The 20,970-nt window shown below is 46.4% G+C and overlaps 2 protein-coding genes and 1 pseudogene across 5 annotated transcripts in view; 1 reads left to right on the top strand and 2 right to left on the bottom strand.

Annotated features, from left to right (window-relative positions):
- The window catches only part of LOC116048136 (phosphofurin acidic cluster sorting protein 2-like), a 36,905-nt gene extending 36,807 nt beyond the window's left edge, over positions 1–98 (bottom strand). For all 4 annotated transcript variants that reach the window (XM_036000534.1, XM_036000535.1, XM_036000536.1 and 1 more), the window contains exon 1: positions 1–98. This exon is cut by the window's left edge and continues 133 nt beyond it. In XM_036000534.1, coding sequence (XP_035856427.1) covers positions 1–46 — 46 coding nt within the window. In that variant the 5' untranslated portion in view covers positions 47–98.
- Positions 1–20,970, top strand: part of LOC116048142 — a 568,688-nt pseudogene that overhangs the window by 99,690 nt on the left and 448,028 nt on the right.
- LOC116048205 (spastin-like) lies at positions 2,425–19,626 on the bottom strand. Its single transcript, XM_036000429.1, has 16 exons — positions 18,956–19,626; positions 17,083–17,128; positions 11,559–11,812; positions 11,205–11,335; positions 10,588–10,681; positions 10,444–10,518; positions 9,452–9,523; positions 9,252–9,327; positions 7,195–7,286; positions 5,914–5,993; positions 5,066–5,108; positions 4,328–4,407; positions 4,092–4,162; positions 3,612–3,652; positions 2,575–2,701; positions 2,425–2,538 (listed from the first exon to the last, which is right to left on the bottom strand). The coding sequence occupies exons 1-15, from the start codon at positions 19,550–19,552 to the stop codon at positions 2,576–2,578; spliced, it is 1,878 nt and encodes a 625-aa protein (XP_035856322.1). The 5' UTR covers positions 19,553–19,626; the 3' UTR covers positions 2,425–2,538; position 2,575.

The following is a 20,970-nucleotide window of genomic DNA, read 5'->3' as shown; positions in this document are numbered from 1 at the left end:
GGACGGCGGTCCCCCGGGCCGCTCCTCGCTCCGCGGCCGCAGACATCGTCTCCTCTGCGGGCGGCAGGTCGCTGAGATGCTGCTGCTGATCCTCCAGCCCGGCGGGGAGGAGGGAGGGGCCGGGGCAGTAGTCTACGGGCAGCCTCTCCTGGTGGAAATGAGTATTACAACAACAAACACCTCACAATAATTAAGACTTAACCCTCCTGTTGTCTTCCCGTCGACAACTTTTTGTTTTTCTGGGTCAAAATTTTAAATAAAAAAATTTTTTTTTCAACATTTGGGTCGTATTTTTAGACACTTTTGTCGTTTTTTCCCAAGTTTTTTCTGCACTTTGACATTTTTGGTCACATTTTTCCACCTTCTTTTATCTTTTTTTTTTTTTTTTTTAAATGGTATAAAAATGGACTAAAACACCCAACATTCAATGAAAGTAGTGAACTGATCATTTATTTAACCTGTGAAGAGTGTTGTAGGGAACCATCCACGTTATTATTTTTTTGACAATGTTGGTTGAAAGAAACCCAAATTTCTGATATAGAAACTTTATGAAAATGGGTCAGATTAGAGCCAGAGGGTTAATTAGAAAAGCGACCAAACGTATGAATGATCACCTGGTTGGATTTAAATCAGTTAAAGAGGATTTCTGCACATCTACTGACCTGCTTCCCTATCTAGACCACCATCTGCACTAACTGTATATTGTCTCTTCTCTACATACAGCATTTATCTAGACCACTGGTTCTCAAGCTTTTTTCAATAATGTACCCCCTTTCAACAGTTTTTTAAGCCATGTACCTCCTACACAGCGTGAATAATTTTTGTATAAAGAGGAACAGTACAGCGATGTCAGCGATAGATTTACCTTGTACCTTGAAAATATTTAAATGCTGATGAAAAAAGGCGACAAAGCCTTGGAAAAAGGCAGTAGAAATAAAGGAAGGCAACTCTAGGTCGACAAAAGATGTCACGTACCCCCTGCAGTCCTCCAGAGTACCCCTAGGGGGACACGTACCCCCTGCAGTCCTCCAAAGTACTAGGGGGACACATACCCCCTGCAGTCCTCCAGAGTACCTCTAGGGACACGTACCCTAGAACCACTGGTGTAAAGAGTCAAACAGATAGTCTAGTGGTCTAGTTAGTGAAGTAGATCAGTTATAACACAGTGTATATGAATAGACAGTCTAGATCAGTGTTTCTCAAATGGGGGTACGTGTCCCCCTAGGGCTACTCTGGAGGACTGCAGGGGGTACATGTCCCCCTAGTGGTACTCTGGAGGACTGCAGGGGGTACGTGTCCCCCTAGGGGTACTCTGGAGGACTGCAGGGGGTACGTGTCCCCCTAGTGGTACTCTGGAGGACTACAGGGGGTACGTGTCCCCCTAGTGGTACTCTGGAGGACTACAGGGGGTACGTGAGAAGGCTGTTGTCCAGAACATTGTTCCTCTTTATGTAGACTTTTTCCTACCAAAAATGTGACATTTGTGTCTCCTTCTTTGGACCTAATCTATCCTTATACTTTTTACAAGTTTCTTGCTTGTTTCTTCTTATGTCACTGTTTTTGAAGTTTTTGATATTATTTTGACCTATTCTTGCCTTCCTTCCTTCCTTCTTTCTACCATCTCTTTCCAAGTTTTTGTCTCCTGTTCTCGACAACATTTAAATGTTTTTCCAGGTCCAAGGCTGTAGTTTAGTAAATCTATCGCTGACAGCGCTGTACTGTTCCTCTTTATAGAGACTTTTTTTTTCTACCAAAATGATTAGTGCTGGTCAGGGGGTACTTGGCTTAAAGAAACAGTTCAGAAGGGGAACAGTATTGAAAAAAGTTTGAGAACCACTGCTTAACATCATCTCAGCAGTGATATAGACTCTGTTCATGTATATTGCACATCCATTGACTTACTAACACCTCACTACGTGCTGGCATTTGTAATGTCCACTTATTCTGCACTTTATGCAGCATACTGTATTCTGTGTATTGAATGTGAAACTATTTGTTGTCGTGCACGCCTACGCTTGTCTCGGCCAGGTCGCCGTTGCAAATGAGAACCTGTTCTCAACGGCCTAAAGGTTAAATAAAAATAAAAAGACCTGGATAGCTGAGAATCAGTGGTCAGTTGGGACAGTTGGGACAGTTGGGTCAGTTGGGTCAGTTGGGACGTCAGACCAAACGACAGATATCAGAGGAGGAATCTTTATTTATTTTTGTAGAAACATAAACAAAAAAGTACATAAACAGTTTTTAGATCATCATGTCTCTGAGACCTCATCCAGCTGTGGAGTCTCTGTAGTCTCTGAGACCTCATCCAGATGTGGTGTCTCTGTAGTCTCTGAGACCTCATCCAGCTGTGGAGTCTCTGTAGTCTCTGAGACCTCATCCAGCTGTGGAGTCTCTGTAGTCTCTGAGACCTCATCCAGCTGTGGAGTCTCTGTAGTCTCTGAGACCTCATCCAGATGTGGTGTCTCCGTAGTCTCTGTTCCAGATGTGGTGTCTCCGTAGTCTCTGTTCCAGATGTGGAGTCTCTGTAGTCTCTGAGACCTCATCCAGCTGTGGAGTCTCTATAGTCTCTGAGACCTCATCCAGATGTGGTGTCTCCGTAGTCTCTGTTCCAGCGAGCGTACAGCTCCAGGGTCTGAGCGCCGACACTTCTCTTGATCTTCATCAGAGACTCCACGAAGTCTCGGAAACAAATGTTCCTCACCTTCAGAGGACACAGAGGGACGGTTAGTGGGGACATTCACTTCAGAGGGACACCATCACCAAACTACACCAGACTCCATGTAAATAATCAGGACTTTTATCATCATAAAACACACTTCATTCAAAGTGGACAGAAACTAAATAAAACTACCAAAAGCTGTCTTGGTTCATCTTTCCACTGTTCCAACAATCACCACTCTGGTTTGGTTGAAATAAACCCTTAATTCACCCATTTACATGTGGAGATATGCTGGCTCTATACACGCTAAAAGTTCTGATTATTTACATAGAGTCTGGTGGAAATATGCTGGCTCTATACATGCTAAAAGTCCTGATTATTTACATGGAGTCTGGTGGAAATATGCTGGCTCTATACATGCTAAAAGTCCTGATTATTTACATGGAGTCTGGTGGAAATATGCTGGCTCTATACATGCTAAAAGTCCTGATTATTTACATGGAGTCTGGTGGAAATATGCTGGCTCTATACATGCTAAAAGTCCTGATTATTTACATGGAGTCTGGTGGAGATATGCTGGCTCTATACACGCTAAAAGTCCTGATTATTTACATGGAGTCTGGTGGAAATATGCTGGCTCTATACATGCTAAAAGTCCTGATTATTTACATGGAGTCTGGTGGAAATATGCTGGCTCTATACATGCTAAAAGTCCTGATTATTTACATGGAGTCTGGTGGGTTTGGTGATGGTGATTTCGGGGCTGTTTCATGTTAAACTAAAAGGATCTTACTCTTTAACTAAAAGGTCTATCTCTGTAGGGATCCATCCCATAATGTTGTCAGACACTTAGAATAGTAATATGAGATCTGATAATACTGGACCAGTTTCAGAGATTGTTGTTCTCAGTAACTTTTTAATTTCAACATTACCTGGAGGGGAGTGAACTCACCTCGCTGGCCTCCATGTTCCTCACTTGTTCTGGATGCAACTCTGCAACACACACACACACACACACACACACACACACACAGACACACACACACACACACACACACACACACACACACACACACAGACAGACAGAGACACACACACAGACACACACACACACACACACACATACACACACACACACACACACACACACACACACACACACACACACACACACACACACACACACACACAGAGACACACAAAAGTAAACTGTCAGATTTAAGTACTCAGTTAGAATAAACTGCTTACTGTAAAAAAAAAAATACTATTCAAATACCTTTTTCAGCTTTAAAACCAAACTGTTCCTGTGTTTGAAGTTTTTTGGGACATTTTTGTTTTAAGAAACTAACAGATACAGAGAACAGCCGCTGCAATAGTAAATGACTTTATACATTTAAATTAAGGTCTGATACGTGTAACTATCATATCTCACCTCTGATTGGTCCCAGGGAGGCGTCTTTAGCCAATGAGGTGAGGTCACTGCCGGAGTAGCCCTCTGTCATTCTAAACCAATCAGAAACAGACACAGACACAAAGTCAACCAATCAGAAACAGACACAAAGTTAATATAATATAGATATAATATATATATAATATAGATATGATATATATATAATATAGATAATAATATAGTGGTTGTATGTGTGGTGCATGCGTGCGGAGGCCGACCTGGCCAGCTGTTGGAGCTCCAGCTGGGTCAGCGGGCTGCTGTGTTTCTCTAGAAGGTTCCTCAGCAGACTGAAGCGAGTCTGAAACACAGAGCAGCTCCACGTCAGGCCCAGAACACGGGACAGTCCTACGTTACGGTGTTTAAGATGGTCAGGAACACGGGACAGTCCTACGTTACGGTGTTTAAGATGGTCAGAACACGGGACAGTCCTACGTTACGGTGTTTAAGATGGTCAGAACACGGGACAGTCCTACGTTACGGTGTTTAAGATGCCGAGAACACGGGACAGTCCTACGTTACGGTGTTTAAGATGCCGAGAACACGGGACAGTCCTACGTTACGGTGTTTAAGATGGTCAGAACACGGGACAGTCCTACGTTACGGTGTTTAAGATGGTCAGAACACGGGACAGTCCTACGTTACGGTGTTTAAGATGCCGAGAACACGGGACATTCCTACGTTACGGTGTTTAAGATGCTGAGAACACGGGACAGTCCTACGTTACGGTGTTTAAGAACACGGGACAGTCCTACGTTACGGTGTTTAAGAGAACACGGGACAGTCCTACGTTACGGTGTTTAAGAACACGGGACAGTCCTACGTTACGGTGTTTAAGAACACGGGACAGTCCTACGTTACGGTGTTTAAGAACACGGGACAGTCCTACGTTACGGTGTTTAAGATGCCGAGAACACGGGACAGTCCTACGTTACGGTGTTTAAGATGGTCAGACTCACCTCCTCGCCGGGCAGAGCCACGTACACGCGCTTAGAGAACCGCCTGCAGACACAAGACACACATCAGGATACATCTCCACACTACGTTACCCCCTCTCATTCCTCATGCTCCCCTCTCATTCCCCCTGCACTCCCTCTCATTCCCCCTGCACCCCCTCTCATTCCCCCTGCACCCCTCTCATTCCTCATGCTCCCATCTCATTCCCCCTGCTCCCCGCTCATTCCCCCTGCACCCCCTCTCATTCTCATGCTCCCCCTCTCATTCCTCATGCTCCCCCTCTCATTCCTCCTGCTCCCCCTCTCATTCCTCCTGCTCCCCCTCTCATTCCCCCTGCTCCCCTCTCATTCCCCCTGCTCCCCTCTCATTCCCCCTGGCTCATCCCCCTGCTGGTGTTTCCCCCCCCATCCCCCTGCTCTGGCGTTTCCCCCTCTCCCCCACTGGTTTTCCCCCTCATTCCCCCTGCTCTGGTGTTTCCCCCCTCTCATTCCCCCTGCTCTGGTGTTTCCCCCCCCCTCATTCCCCCTGCTCTGGTGTTTCCCCCTCTCATTCCCCCTGCTCTGGTGTTTCCCCCTCTCATTCCCCCTGCTCTGGTGTTTCCCCCTCTCATTCCCCCTGCTCTGGTGTTTCCCCCCCCTCATTCCCCCTGCTCTGGTGTTTCCCCCCCTCTCATTCCCCCTGCTCTGGTGTTTCCCCCCCTCTCATTCCCCCTGCTCTGGTGTTTCCCCCTCTCATTCCCCCTGCTCTGGTGTTTCCCCCTCTCATTCCCCCTGCTCTGGTGTTTCCCCCTGTCCAGTATACCAGAATGAAGAAGAATGATGATGAGATATGAGGTTTGGCTGAATCTGACCTGAGAGCAGCTTGGTCCAGCTCCTGGGGCCGGTTGGTGGCGCCCATCACCAGAACCCGCTCCTCGCCACCCGACTGGACCTGAAACAGAGTTCAATAGCATCATGCACAGCAGTCCCCGGGGTACGGTCTGAGGCGTCCCCCTCGCCGTCTGCCTTGAAGCAGCCAGCGTCTGTTTTACGTTAGAATCCTGTACGGACTAAACCGTGTTTTCAAAAACGTTCCGAGCGCTTTTTTAAACGCCACCGCGACTTCTTTTCTGCAGCTCAGAGCGTCTTTTTGAAGTTGCAAAAAGTTCAAAAACGCCCCACGTCAAGAGCTTTATTTGACAGCCGACCAATGACAAGCGGAGTAGCCAGACCTGTCGTTTCCATAACAACAGGAAGAAATGGAGTCAGAGCCCAGCGAGTCTTATGACATGACCGGGTGCTCCTGGCTTTGTTTAATCTAACGTTATCTCGCTCCCCTTAGCACTCCAGGATACTGTGAGATCAGCTGTTGTCTTAGCAACAAACCGCACGTAAACGCATTGTGGGCCCAATTTTAACGATCTAAGCGCACGGCGTGAAGGGTTGTACTTAGTGTCTTCATTAATCAGAGGGGTGTTTTGGGCGTAACATGCAATCAACCAATCAGAGATCATCTCCCATTCCCTTTAAAAGCCAGGCGCGTTTGGACCTTGGAGCATTGCTATTATGATGGAGGATTTGTACCGTAACATTTTTATTTGTAATCTTCTGCATGTGTGTGTGTGCTGCTGTGTGTGTGTGTGTGTGTGTGTGTGTGTGTGTGTGTGTGCTGCTGTGTGTCCCTGTGTGTGTAACAAGCATAGTGTGCACGAGTCTAGGAGCATTTTACTAATGCTCTGTTAAAATAACAATGAAATGCTGCGTTATTGACTTTAGACCAGGTTTTTGTTGGTCAATGGTGCCATCACTTCCCGCTGCCTCAAGATAGCAATACGCCCAGAATGCACCTGAACACACCTCCCTGTAAGACCAGCACACCCACGGGCCACAGATGGGTGCAGGTGCATTTGCGGTTTAAACGACGTGGGCGCTGGACGGGAAACTGACAACTGCGTCGGTCTTAAACTAGCAAAGACACTGGCGTCAGGCTTTGCCCTTGCCCAAGTGAGTTTATTCTCCCATCCAGGATGCTGTGTGGACTAGCCAGACCTTCCTCTGCAGCGCTGTGGAGGAAGGTCTGGCTATGCAGGACTAGTATATACGCCTCCCCGTCTTAATTACAGTTAACTATGGCCGTTAACTGGTGAACTCACCCCGTCAAACTCGATGAGGAATTCGGTCTTGAGGCGACGGCTGGCGTCGTGCTCGCCCTCCCTCCGTTCACACAGCAGACTGTCCACTTCATCTGGACACACACAACAAGCATCACAACTCTCAGACATCTTAGTCGTAGGACCAGGAAGTGGGCAGAGAACTTCACCAAAGACCCCACACATCCTGCACACACTCTCTTTAACCTCGTCCCCTCTGGCAGGAAACTACAGATCCCTGCACACAAGACACAAGAACAGCTTCTTCCCACTGCCATCACTCTCCTGAACTGAGGATAAGAGGGCTCATCCTCTCTTTTAGCCACTCACCCTCCTCTCTACACATTACATACTTATCATTCCTATATGCATCTTGCACACTACTTTGCACTATTACGTATTGCACTTTACATCCCACTCCATGTGTACTTGTCTTGATATTATGTCTTATTTGTATATTATGTTGATATGTGCCTCTATGTATATTGCTGTCTCTATTGTACAGTATGTGTCTATATTACTATCTGTCTACTGAATGTTTACTACTACATGTCTATTTGTTGAATGTATAGAGTGTTAACACCTACTGAAGTATATAAGTATATAAGAAGTATATATAAGTATATATATATTCCTTGTGTATGGAAGAAAACTTGACAAATAAAGGGGAACTTTGGTATTCAACCTGGACCCTGTTCTCTCTCTCTGTTTTTGTGTCTAAGTTGTTTTGGCCTCTTGATTAAAATGGCAATTCAATTTGAATTTGTATTTGACAATTTAATATGCAAACTGGCGATGCAGTCCTTCAGTTCAGTTTGAATAAGTGCCAGATGGGAACACAGACCTTTAAATATGAGATGCTGATGAGATCAGTCTGCTTCCTCTACAGAACACACATCTCACTTCAGTCTGAAGGAATCTCTCTATTCTGACTCTTGATTTTAGTCCAGGTCACATGTAACAAAATCATGTTCACTTTTACATAAGAGCAGGACATTTGGCACATTATCCGTACGGTTTGAATCGGAGCAAAAACATCGGAAACAAGACAAAGATGATGGAGGGATAGAGGAAGAGGAAGATGATGGAGGGATAGAGGAAGATGATGGAGGGATAGAGGAAGATGATGGAGGGATGGAGGAAGAGGAAGATGATGGAGGGATAGAGGAAGAGGAAGATGATGGAGGGATAGAGGAAGATGATGGAGGGATAGAGGAAGAGGAAGATGATGGAGGGATAGAGGAAGATGATGGAGGGATAGAGGAAGATGATGGAGGGATGGAGGAAGAGGAAGATGATGGAGGGATAGAGGAAGAGGAAGATGATGGAGGGATAGAGGAAGAGGAAGATGATGGAGGGATAGAGGAAGATGATGGAGGGATGGAGGAAGAGGAAGATGATGGAGGGATAGAGGAAGAGGAAGATGATGGAGGGATAGAGGAAGAGGAAGATGATGGAGGGATAGAGGAAGATGATGGAGGGATAGAGGAAGATGATGGAGGGATGGAGGAAGAGGAAGATGATGGAGGGATAGAGGAAGAGGAAGATGATGGAGGGATAGAGGAAGATGATGGAGGGATGGAGGAAGAGGAAGATGATGGAGGGATGGAGGAAGAGGAAGATGATGGAGGGATAGAGGAAGAGGAAGATGATGGAGGAAGAGGAAGATGATGGAGGGATAGAGGAAGAGGAAGATGATGGAGGGATGGAGGAAGAGGAAGATGATGGAGGGATAGAGGAAGAGGAAGATGATGGAGGGATAGAGGAAGATGATGGAGGGATGGAGGAAGAGGAAGATGATGGAGGGATGGAGGAAGAGGAAGATGATGGAGGGATAGAGGAAGATGATGGAGGGATGGAGGAAGAGGAAGATGATGGAGGGATAGAGGAAGAGGAAGATGATGGAGGGATAGAGGAAGAGGAAGATGATGGAGGGATGGAGGAAGAGGAAGATGATGGAGGGATGGAGGAAGAGGAAGATGATGGAGGGATGGAGGAAGAGGAAGATGATGGAGGGATAGAGGAAGAGGAAGATGATGGAGGGATAGAGGAAGAGTTACCGATGAAGATGATGGAGGGATGCAGCTCTCTGGCCACGGAGAACAGAGCTCGGACCAGCTTCTCTCCTTCACCCACCTGGACACACACACACACACACACACACACACACACACACACACACACACACACACACACACACACAGGTTGTTAGATGTCCGTCACGTTAACCCTGGTTGTTGACCCCTGAGACAGTTCTTACGTATTTGGAGGTTAAGCTGGCGGCGCTGATGTTGAAGAAGGTGGCGTTGGACTCGGCTGCCACAGCTTTAGCCTGTAGTTGATTACAAAAAGCATTTTAAGTTACACCTGGACTCTCTGTTCTCATGTCTGAGTGTCTGATGTGAACAACAATCTGTGAAACTGGTCCAGTATTAAACCAGAACCAAGCTGTAATGTAACCCTACAGGACTAATGTTCAGCAGCAGTTAGAGTCACTAAAAGTTCTGTTGTTGCTGCTGACAGACTCAGATTATTATTCTAAGTGTCTGACAACATTATGGGATGGATCCCTACAGAGATAGACCTTTTAGTTAAAGAGTAAGATCCTTTTAGTTTAACATCAAAAAGCCCCGAAATCACCATCACCAAACCCACCAGACTCCATGTAAATAATCAGGACTTTTAGCATCGTAAAACACACTTCATTCAAAGTGGACAGAAACTAAATCAAACTATCAAAAGCCGTCTTGGTTCATCTTTCCACTGTTCCAACAATCACCACTCTGGTTTGGTTGGAATAAACCCTTAATTCACCCATTTACATGTGGAGATATGCTGGCTCTATACACGCTAAAAGTCCTGATTATTTACATGGAGTCTGGTGGAAATATGCTGGCTCTATACACGCTAAAAGTCCTGAATATTTACATGGAGTCTGGTGGAAATATGCTGGCTCTATACATGCTAAAAGTCCTGATTATTTACATGGAGTCTGGTGGAGATATGCTGGCTCTATACACGCTAAAAGTAGTGATTATTTACATGGAGTCTGGTGGAAATATGCTGGCTCTATACACGCTAAAAGTCCTGATTATTTACATGGAGTCTGGTGGAGATATGCTGGCTCTATACACGCTAAAAGTCCTGATTATTTACATGGAGTCTGGTGGGTGACAGTGTCAGGTGTTCTTCATATGTTCTTGTTAACGAGTCAGAAGTCAAACTAGTCGTGCAGTGAGAGCTCCGACTCACCAGCATGGTCTTTCCGTTGCCGGGAGGACCAAAGAGAAGAAGTCCTCTGGCTGGAGCCCGCAGCCCTGTGAACAGCTGAAGAAGAACAGAGGTTATGTGACGGCTGCGTGTTGGTTTGTAAACGTTACTGGTGTGTGAACTGACCTCGGGCCTCAGCGCCGGCAGGATGACCATCTCCTGCAGCGCCTGCTTCGCCAAATCCTGCCCAGCAACGTCTGCAAATCTGACGGAGGACCCACTGAAACACACACACACACACGCACACACGCACACACGCACACACGCACACACGCACACACACACACACACACACACACGCACACACGCACACACGCACACACGCACACACACACACACACACACATTAACACAATGCTGAAACACACAACCAATCAAACGTACAGGTGGTATTTTCGATGTTCTTGAAGCGTTTTATTGACTATTTTCATGTATTTTGAAAAACATTTAAAAAAGCCACAAAAAGTTGCAATAAAAATCTTCAAGAACATAAAAAAAAACAAGACAGATGTGTCAAAAAGCCAGAAAAAAATAAATCTTGTGTGTGTAATATATATACATATATATAATATATCTGTATGTGGAGGCCTCTGACCTAAATACATATACACATATATATATACATACATACATATATATATATATATATATATATATATATACATATATATATATACATACACATATATATATATATATATATATATATATATATAATATATCTGTATGTGGAGGCCTCTGACCTGTCCACGATCTCGTTCAGGATGAGGTCAGCCAGCTTCCCGTCTACGTTCTTCAGGTTCTTCTTCGGGTCTTTCTTCTCCAGCGGTGGGGGGGGGGAGCGGACGGTGGTGCTGCGGCGACTTGTTCTCCCCTAGAGGAAGAAGAAGAACAGGCCAGTGGAAGTATTATGATTGTAGAAGTATTGAGTATTTGGGGATTTTCTTTTTCCTTCTTGAACAACAACAACATGTCATAGAGCTGGGCAGTAATATTGATGTCGTGATATGAGACTAGGTATGGTCGTAGATTTTGAGTATTAGTATTATAGTCATATTGAGAATAATAGCGTGCACGTGTTTGACGGGTGAACTGACCTTACTGTTGCTGTTCCCGTGGGCAGCGGGGGCGCGCTGAGAGCCGAGCAGCGCGGAGCGAGGGAGACCCAGCGAGGAGGAAGAGCAGGAAGGCTTAGGGCGGCCGGTTGGTGCGAGGTTAGCAGAGTCTCTCTTTCTGGAGACGGCGCCGGGCCGGCCGGACGTACCTGAACGCAGCGGAGCCTGGCGGTGGGCGGGGCTAGAGCGGTCGCTGTAAATGTACGTCTGAGCGCCAGAGACGGAGAGAACCTCCACTGGAACAACAACAACAACAACAACGCTGTTCACACAGCTCAAGATGGAGAGAAGACACAAAGAGCAGAGGAAAGATGCAACTGTGTGGCCGGGTAGCTCAGTTGGCAGAGCGGGCGCACATATATAGAGTTTTACTCCTCGACGCAGCGGCCGTGGGTTCGACTCCGACCTGTGGCCCTTTGCTGCGTGTCATCCCCCCCCCCCTCTCTCTCCCCTTTCATGTCTTCAGCTGTCCTGTGGAGTTAAAGGCCTAAAATGCCCAAAAAATAATCCTAAAAAACATTCAACTGATGACATTCAAAAACACAAAAAGAGACGCAACTACAAAGAGAGAATTACCTAAAGACTGGAACATCACCTGACACCGGCAAATACTTTCCTCAAAATAACACAACAAAAGTCATAAAATATTCTGACTTTTATTCATAAAAAGTTCATAAAATGTTACTTCTTTTTCCCATGAAACGTGTCTTTGTGTCAGTACCTAGAGACTTGGGTCAGTCATAAACGTTGTGTCTTTGTGTCAGTACCTAGAGACTTGGGTCAGTCGTAAACGTTGTGTCTTTGTGTCAGTACCTAGAGACTTGGGTCAGTCGTAAACGTTGTGTCTTTGTGTCAGTACCTAGAGACTTGGGTCAGTCGTAAACGTTGTGTCTTTGTGTCAGTACCTAGAGACTTGGGTCAGTCGTAAACGTTGTGTCTTTGTGTCAGTACCTAGAGACTTGGGTCAGTCGTAAACGTTGTGTCTTTGTGTCAGTACCTAGAGACTTGGGTCAGTCGTAAACGTTGTGTCTTTGTGTCAGTACCTAGAGACTTGGGTCAGTCGTAAACGTTGTGTCTTTGTGTCAGTACCTAGAGACTTGGGTCAGTCGTAAACGTTGTGTCTTTGTCAGTACCTAGAGACTTGGGTCGGTCGTAAACGTTGTGTCTTTGTGTCAGTACCTAGAGACTTGGGTCAGTCGTAAACGCTGTGTCTTTCTGTCAGTACCTAGAGACTTGGGTCAGTTGTAAACGTTGTGTCTGTGTCAGTACCTAGAGACTTGGGTCAGTCGTAAATGTTGTGTCTTTGTGTCAGTACCTAGAGACTTGGGTCAGTCATAAACGTTGTGTCTTTGTGTCAGTACCTAGAGACTTGGGTCAATCGTTAACGTTGTGTCTTTGTGTCAGTACCTAGAGACTTGGGTCAGTCGTAAACGTTGTGTCTTTCTGTCAGTACCTAGAGACTTGGGTCAGTCGTAAACATTGTGTCTGTGTCAGTACCTAGAGACTTGGGTCAGTCGTAAACGTTGTGTCTTTGTGTCAGTACCTAGAGACTTGGGTCAGTCATAAACGTAGTGTCTTTGTGTCAGTACCTAGAGACTTGGGTCAGTCGTAAACGTTGTGTCTTTGTGTCAGTACCTAGAGACTTGGGTCAGTCGTAAACGTTATATCTTTGTGTCAGTACCTAGAGACTTGGGTCAGTCGTAAACGTTGTGTCTTTGTCAGTACCTAGAGACTTGGGTCGGTCGTAAACGTTGTGTCTTTGTGTCAGTACCTAGAGACTTGGGTCAGTCGTAAACGTTGTGTCTTTCTGTCAGTACCTAGAGACTTGGGTCAGTCGTAAACGTTGTGTCTGTGTCAGTACCTAGAGACTTGGGTCAGTCGTAAACGTTGTGTCTTTGTGTCAGTACCTAGAGACTTGGGTCAGTCGTAAACGTTGTGTCTTTCTGTCAGTACCTAGAGACTTGGGTCAGTCGTAAACGTTGTGTCTGTGTCAGTACCTAGAGACTTGGGTCAGTCGTAAACGTTGTGTCTGTGTCAGTACCTAGAGACTTGGGTCAGTCGTAAACGTTGTGTCTTTGTGTCAGTACCTAGAGACTTGGGTCAGTCGTAAACGTTGTGTCTTTGTGTCAGTACCTAGAGACTTGGGTCGGTCGTAAACGTGTCTTTGTGTCAGTACCTAGAGACTTGGGTCAGTCGTAAACGTTGTGTCTGTGTCAGTACCTAGAGACTTGGGTCAGTCGTAAACGTTGTGTCTGTGTCAGTACCTAGAGACTTGGGTCAGTCGTAAACGTTGTGTCTTTGTGTCAGTACCTAGAGACTTGGGTCAGTCGTAAACGTTGTGTCTTTGTGTCAGTACCTAGAGACTTGGGTCAGTCGTAAACGTTGTGTCTTTGTGTCAGTACCTAGAGACTTGGGTCAGTCGTAAACGTTGTGTCTTTGTGTCAGTACCTAGAGACTTGGGTCAGTCGTAAACGTTGTGTCTTTGTGTCAGTACCTAGAGACTTGGGTCAGTCGTAAACGTTGTGTCTTTGTGTCAGTACCTAGAGACTTGGGTCAGTCGTAAACGTTGTGTCTTTGTCAGTACCTAGAGACTTGGGTCGGTCGTAAACGTTGTGTCTTTGTGTCAGTACCTAGAGACTTGGGTCAGTCGTAAACGCTGTGTCTTTCTGTCAGTACCTAGAGACTTGGGTCAGTTGTAAACGTTGTGTCTGTGTCAGTACCTAGAGACTTGGGTCAGTCGTAAATGTTGTGTCTTTGTGTCAGTACCTAGAGACTTGGGTCAGTCATAAACGTTGTGTCTTTGTGTCAGTACCTAGAGACTTGGGTCAGTCGTAAACGTTGTGTCTTTGTGTCAGTACCTAGAGACTTGGGTCAGTCGTAAACGTTGTGTCTTTGTGTCAGTACCTAGAGACTTGGGTCAGTCGTAAACTTGTGTCTGTGTCAGTACCTAGAGACTTGGGTCAGTCGTAAACGTTGTGTCTTTGTGTCAGTACCTAGAGACTTGGGTCAGTCGTAAACGTTGTGTCTTGTGTCAGTACCTAGAGACTTGGGTCAGTCGTAAACGTTGTGTCTTGTGTCAGTACCTAGAGACTTGGGTCAGTCGTAAACGTTGTATCTTTGTGTCAGTACCTAGAGACTTGGGTCAGTCGTAAACGTTGTGTCTTTGTCAGTACCTAGAGACTTGGGTCAGTCGTAAACGTTGTGTCTTTGTGTCAGTACCTAGAGACTTGGGTCGGTCGTAAACGTTGTGTCTTTCTGTCAGTACCTAGAGACTTGGGTCAGTCGTAAACGTTGTGTCTGTGTCAGTACCTAGAGACTTGGGTCAGTCGTAAACGTTGTGTCTTTGTGTCAGTACCTAGAGACTTGGGTCAGTCGTAAACGTTGTGTCTTTCTGTCAGTACCTAGAGACTTGGGTCAGTCGTAAACGTTGTGTCTGTGTCAGTACCTAGAGACTTGGGTCAGTCGTAAACGTTGTGTCTGTGTCAGTACCTAGAGACTTGGGTCAGTCGTAAACGTTGTGTCTTTGTGTCAGTACCTAGAGACTTGGGTCAGTCGTAAACGTTGTGTCTTTGTGTCAGTACCTAGAGACTTGGGTCAGTCGTAAACGTGTCTTTGTGTCAGTACCTAGAGACTTGGGTCAGTCGTAAACGTTGTGTCTGTGTCAGTACCTAGAGACTTGGGTCAGTCGTAAACGTTGTGTCTGTGTCAGTACCTAGAGACTTGGGTCAGTCGTAAACGTTGTGTCTTTGTGTCAGTACCTAGAGACTTGGGTCAGTCGTAAACGTTGTGTCTTTGTGTCAGTACCTAGAGACTTGGGTCAGTCGTAAACGTGTCTTTGTGTCAGTACCTAGAGACTTGGGTCAGTCGTAAACGTTGTGTCTGTGTCAGTACCTAGAGACTTGGGTCAGTCGTAAACGTTGTGTCTTTGTGTCAGTACCTAGAGACTTGGGTCAGTCGTAAACGTGTCTTTGTGTCAGTACCTAGAGACTTGGGTCAGTCATAAACGTTGTGTCTTTGTGTCAGTACCTAGAGACTTGGGTCGGTCGTAAACGTGTCTTTGTGTCAGTACCTAGAGACTTGGGTCGGTCGTAAACGTTGTGTCTGTGTCAGTACCTAGAGACTTGGGTCAGTCGTAAACGTTGTGTCTTTGTGTCAGTACCTAGAGACTTGGGTCGGTCGTAAACGTGTCTTTGTGTCAGTACCTAGAGAATTGGGTCAGTCGTAAACGTTGTGTCTGTGTCAGTACCTAGAGACTTGGGTCAGTCGTAAACGTTGTGTCTTTGTGTCAGTACCTAGAGCCTTGGGTCGGTCGTAAACGTGTCTTTGTGTCAGTACCTAGAGAATTGGGTCAGTCGTAAACGTTGTGTCTGTGTCAGTACCTAGAGACTTGGGTCAGTCGTAAACGTTGTGTCTTTGTGTCAGTACCTAGAGACTTGGGTCAGTCGTAAACGTTGTGTCTGTGTCAGTACCTAGAGACTTGGGTCAGTTGTAAACGTTGTGTCTGTGTCAGTACCTAGAGACTTGGGTCAGTCGTAAATGTTGTGTCTTTGTGTCAGTACCTAGAGACTTGGGTCAGTCATAAACGTTGTGTCTTTGTGTCAGTACCTAGAGACTTGGGTCGGTCGTAAACGTGTCTTTGTGTCAGTACCTAGAGACTTGGGTCAGTCGTAAACGTTGTGTCTGTGTCAGTACCTAGAGACTTGGGTCAGTCGTAAACGTTGTGTCTTTGTGTCAGTACCTAGAGACTTGGGTCAGTCGTAAACGTTGTGTCTTTGTGTCAGTACCTAGAGACTTGGGTCGGTCGTAAACGTGTCTTTGTGTCAGTACCTAGAGACTTGGGTCAGTCGTAAACGTTGTGTCTTTGTGTCAGTACCTAGAGACTTGGGTCGGTCGTAAACGTGTCTTTGTGTCAGTACCTAGAGACTTGGGTCAGTCGTAAACGTTGTGTCTTTGTGTCAGTACCTAGAGACTTGGGTCAGTCGTAAACATTGTGTCTTTGTGTCAGTACCTAGAGACTTGGGTCAGTCGTAAACGTTGTGTCTTTGTGTCAGTACCTAGAGACTTGGGTCGGTCGTAAACGTTGTGTCTTTGTGTCAGTACCTAGAGACTTGGGTCGGTCGTAAACGTTGTGTCTTTGTGTCAGTACCTAGAGACTTGGGTCAGTCGTAAGCGTTGTGTCTTTGTGTCAGTACCTAGAGACTTGGGTCAGTCATAAACGTTGTGTCTTTGTGTCAGTACCTAGAGACTTGGGTCAGTCGTAAGCGTTGTGTCTTTGTGTCAGTACCTAGAGACTTGGGTCAGTCGTAAACGTTGTGTCTGTGTCAGTACCTAGAGACTTGGGTCGGTCGTAAACGTTGTGTCTGTGTCAGTACCTAGAGACTTGGGTCGGTCGTAAACGTTGTGTCTTTCTGTCAGTACCTAGAGACTTGGGTCAGTCGTAAACGTTGTGTCTTTGTCAGTACCTAGAGACTTGGGTCAGTCGTAAACGTTGTGTCTGTGTCAGTACCTAGAGACTTGGGTCGGTCGTAAACATTGTGTCTTTGTGTCAGTACCTAGAGACTTGGGTCAGTCACACACGCCACAGCACGCACGCCACAGCACGGACGCCACAGCACGCACGCCACAGCACGGACGCCACAGCACGGACGCCACAGCACGGACGCCACAGCACGCACGCCACAGCACGCACGCCACAGCACGGACGCCACAGCACGGACGCCACAGCACGGACGCCACAGCACGGACGCCACAGCACGGACGCCACAGCACGGACGCCACAGCACGCACGCCACAGCACGGACGCCACAGCACGGACGCCACAGCACGGACGCCACAGCACGCACGCCACAGCACGGACGCCACAGCACGGTCTCTTTTTCTCAACTTCTCCTCCGTGTGTCGGCGCTATTCTCCACATGTAGGAACCTGGTGAATTAACCTGCAACATGTCAGCTGTTTGGGAATTCTTCAGCGTGTGAGCAGAAGATAACAAGTTTACAATATGCAACACCTGCAAGGAGAAAGTAGGGCGTGGAGGGACGACACCAAAAACCTAAATCACATTTCTTTAGTTGGTATTGATGTGAAAAGAAGGAAATGGTTCTAACATTGCTCTTTAGATGTGTGTGAATGTCCCACACCAGGAGTAATTTATATAGTTCTATTTTATAGTGATCCATTATCTGTTCAACACATGTTCTATTAAAGAAAAGATAGAAAATAAATGTGTGTGTGCTGTAAAGTGGTTAGAAAAAATGAAATCAGAATCAGCTGGTCTAACTCAAAGAAAATCAGAATCGGCCTAGAAAGTTGTAATCGGTGCATCTCTAGTTAAGTGTGATCCCATGTGGGACACCATACGTGTATATATTAGCTATATGTTGTTGTTGTTGTTGTTGTATTGTGTTGATGTTGTCATGAGCACACTGAAGCAAATTCCTAGCAACCTGCACCGAGTTGTATGGCAATAGTACTGAATCATGAATCTTGAATTTTATGCAAATATCACCAGTTAACATGATCACCAGCTAAACTGGCCCACCTGATTTAAACACGTTGTTGTTGTTGTTGTTGTTGTTGTTGTTGTTGTTGTTGTTGTTGTTGTCTGCGAAGTGGGGCTGAAACTACCGAGCCACGTCATTATTCATTAATTTATGTTTACATGTTTTCAGGGTATTTGTGGAGGACGAACTTCACAAACTCTGGAGGACATTTTGAGATATTAGTGGCTGCTTATAAACACCAACAACTCTTCTGTTTTACATCTTACTACTAAGTCAACGTGTAAAAACTCTAAATACACAGAGTACACAGGTTTACCAAAGACTTGGGCTCGTATATTTGGCGGAGGGGTTTAAGGGTCTTTCCTCAAGAAAATGGGATGTTTTTCAATAAAAGAAATATGCAATTTGACGTCATTTTGGAGCGTTATTATCAGCATGTCTGTGTCTAAAACATTTGAAAAGCTAGAGCAGATAGAGTAAGGTAAAGACAAAGCGGCTCAGGTGAACTAAACCCTGCAGTGGGTATAACTAATTTCCCTCTAAATGACAAAAGGGCAAAAATACAGGGCTCCAACTTTCTGTCTTCACTTCATCTTTATTCAATCTGACAACTTGAAAAGAGATTTGACAACAAAGCTGAACTCACACATTGCTATTGCTGATTATTTTCTAGATTATCTGAGTCATTTGGTCTATAAAATGTCAGAAAATAGTGAAAGATATCCAGCCCAGTTTCTCAAAGTTCAGTGATGCCTTTAAATCTGTCGTTTGAGAGGCTGAAACATTACATTAAGGATTAATCATTATAAATATAGTTGGGAATTGTTTTTCTGTCACTAATCGTTGCAGCTCTAGTACTAATAGGCCTCAAAATCAGAAGACTTCTCGTTCCAATTTCCCCACGCCAAACTCAATGCAAAAAATCTTCGTTTTTAATTTAGCACGAAACAAACACGCACAGCTGCCACTGCAAGCACAAATGTACCGATACAAAGCCTTCATGGTCAGAACTCCCATTCGGCATGCATCACACACATTAAGCAGAACATATTTTATGAATTTTACAAAAAGGTGCAAGACATGTTTATTGAACAAAACCACGTTAAAGATGATAGATTTTCTAACGGAGTTTGGTGTGAATGGGAGAAAGAAGCTACCTTGCTCATCCTCATCGATCCTCAGCGCCGCAGAGATGAACTCGAAGGCCCGCCCGTGGTGGCTGCGGACCCGGTCGCCTCGCTCCGGGCTGCCGGTGCCGCCTCCCCGCTCCCGGTTGCTGGTGTCGCCGCCAGGCTCCTCCGCGGCTCGGCGCTCGGCTCTGACAGCGGCCGTGTTGCGGCTCCGCAGCCAGAACAGGAGCGGAAGGAGCAGGGACAGCCCGGCCAGCAGCGGGTAGGACACGGACCACAGCACGTCCAGCTTCCCGGTACCGTCACCACCACCGGTCCGCCGGCTGCTTCCCAAGGGACTCATTCACGCCCATATCACAGCACACCGGCCCCGGTTCAGTCTACAGAGAGCCGCCGCGACAGTTCAGATTAACCAGTTCTTATTCTTTGTGTTTACAAACCAACAGTGCTGTTCCCGCCCATACCGCCCCCTGCTGAGGAGGAGGAGGAGGAGGAGGAGGAGGAGGAAGAAGAGGAGGAGGAGGAGGAAGAGGAGGAAGAAGAGGAGGAGGAGGAGGAAGAGGAGGAAGAAGAGGAGGAGGAGGAGGAAGAGGAGGAAGAAGAGGAGGAGGAGGAGGAAGAAGAGGAGGAGGAGGAGGAGGAAGAGGAGGAAGAAGAGGAGGAGGAGGAAGAAGAGGAGGAGGAGGAAGAGGAGGAAGAAGAGGAGGAGGAGGAAGAAGAGGAGGAGGAGGAGGAGGAAGAAGAGGAGGAGGAGGAAGAAGAGGAGGAGGAGGAGGAAGAGGAGGAAGAAGAGGAGGAGGAGGAGGGGGAAGAGGAGGAAGAAGAGGAGGAGGAGGAGGGGGAAGAGGAGGAAGAAGAGGAGGAGGAGGAGGGGGAAGAGGAGGAGGAGGAAGAGGAAGGATCTCCCCAATATCTCCATTAAATCGTTATATAACAGACAGACAGACAGATAGACAGACAGACAGACAGGCAGGCAGGCAGACAGACAGACAGACAGGCAGAGAGACAGACAGAAAGGCAGGCAGACAGACAGGCAGGCAGGCAGACAGGCAGGCAGGCAGACAGACAGACAGACAAGCAGGCAGGCAGACAGGCAGACAGACAGGCAGACAGACAGGCACCTTTACCTTTTCTAGACAGTTTTCTTTTCTTATATTATGTTTTCATATGGTTTCTTGATGATGTGTTATTTCCTCTGTCTCTAGATCAGGGGCAGATTGGCCATCTGACCTTTTTTTAATGTGGGCCGGTCAGATTTTTTTTTTTTAATATACAAATAAGTTGTCTTTACAGGCCGACAGCGCAGAGGACGCATTTTCATCGCTTGCACGATTTCACTATGGTTATAATAATAATAATAATAATAATAATAATAAATATTAAGCATTTTGGCCAGTCAGCAACGGCCGGCCTGGTCCCGAGATGGGCCGACCGACCCAATCAGAGGTTACTCAAATTGGGACGTTCGGTCAAAATCAAGCACGTCACCTTCAAACGGGATCTCCGTTTGCAGGGTTCAGGCTGTACGGGACCCTCCCGGTGATCATGCTGCTCTGGGGGACCGGCTGACGGGCAGAGAGCTGGGCCGGAGCTCTGACTGCTGTCTGTCCGCGCGGCCGTCTGACGGCATCAGTATTACATTGAGACAGTTTCATTACCGGTTAAAAACGTCTCGTCGTGTTAAATAGTAGTCTAATTCTGTGTTTTGGTACAGTTGGTTTTAAAACCTGATGTGAAGTGTAGGCCTATAGGAGGACACAT

The sequence above is a fragment of the Sander lucioperca genome, chromosome 4 (assembly GCF_008315115.2).
Source record: "Sander lucioperca isolate FBNREF2018 chromosome 4, SLUC_FBN_1.2, whole genome shotgun sequence".
NCBI classification, from domain to species: domain Eukaryota; kingdom Metazoa; phylum Chordata; class Actinopteri; order Perciformes; family Percidae; genus Sander; species Sander lucioperca.
The sequence above is the reverse complement of the archived record's forward strand: the minus strand, read 5'-3'. Positions and strand labels throughout refer to the sequence as shown.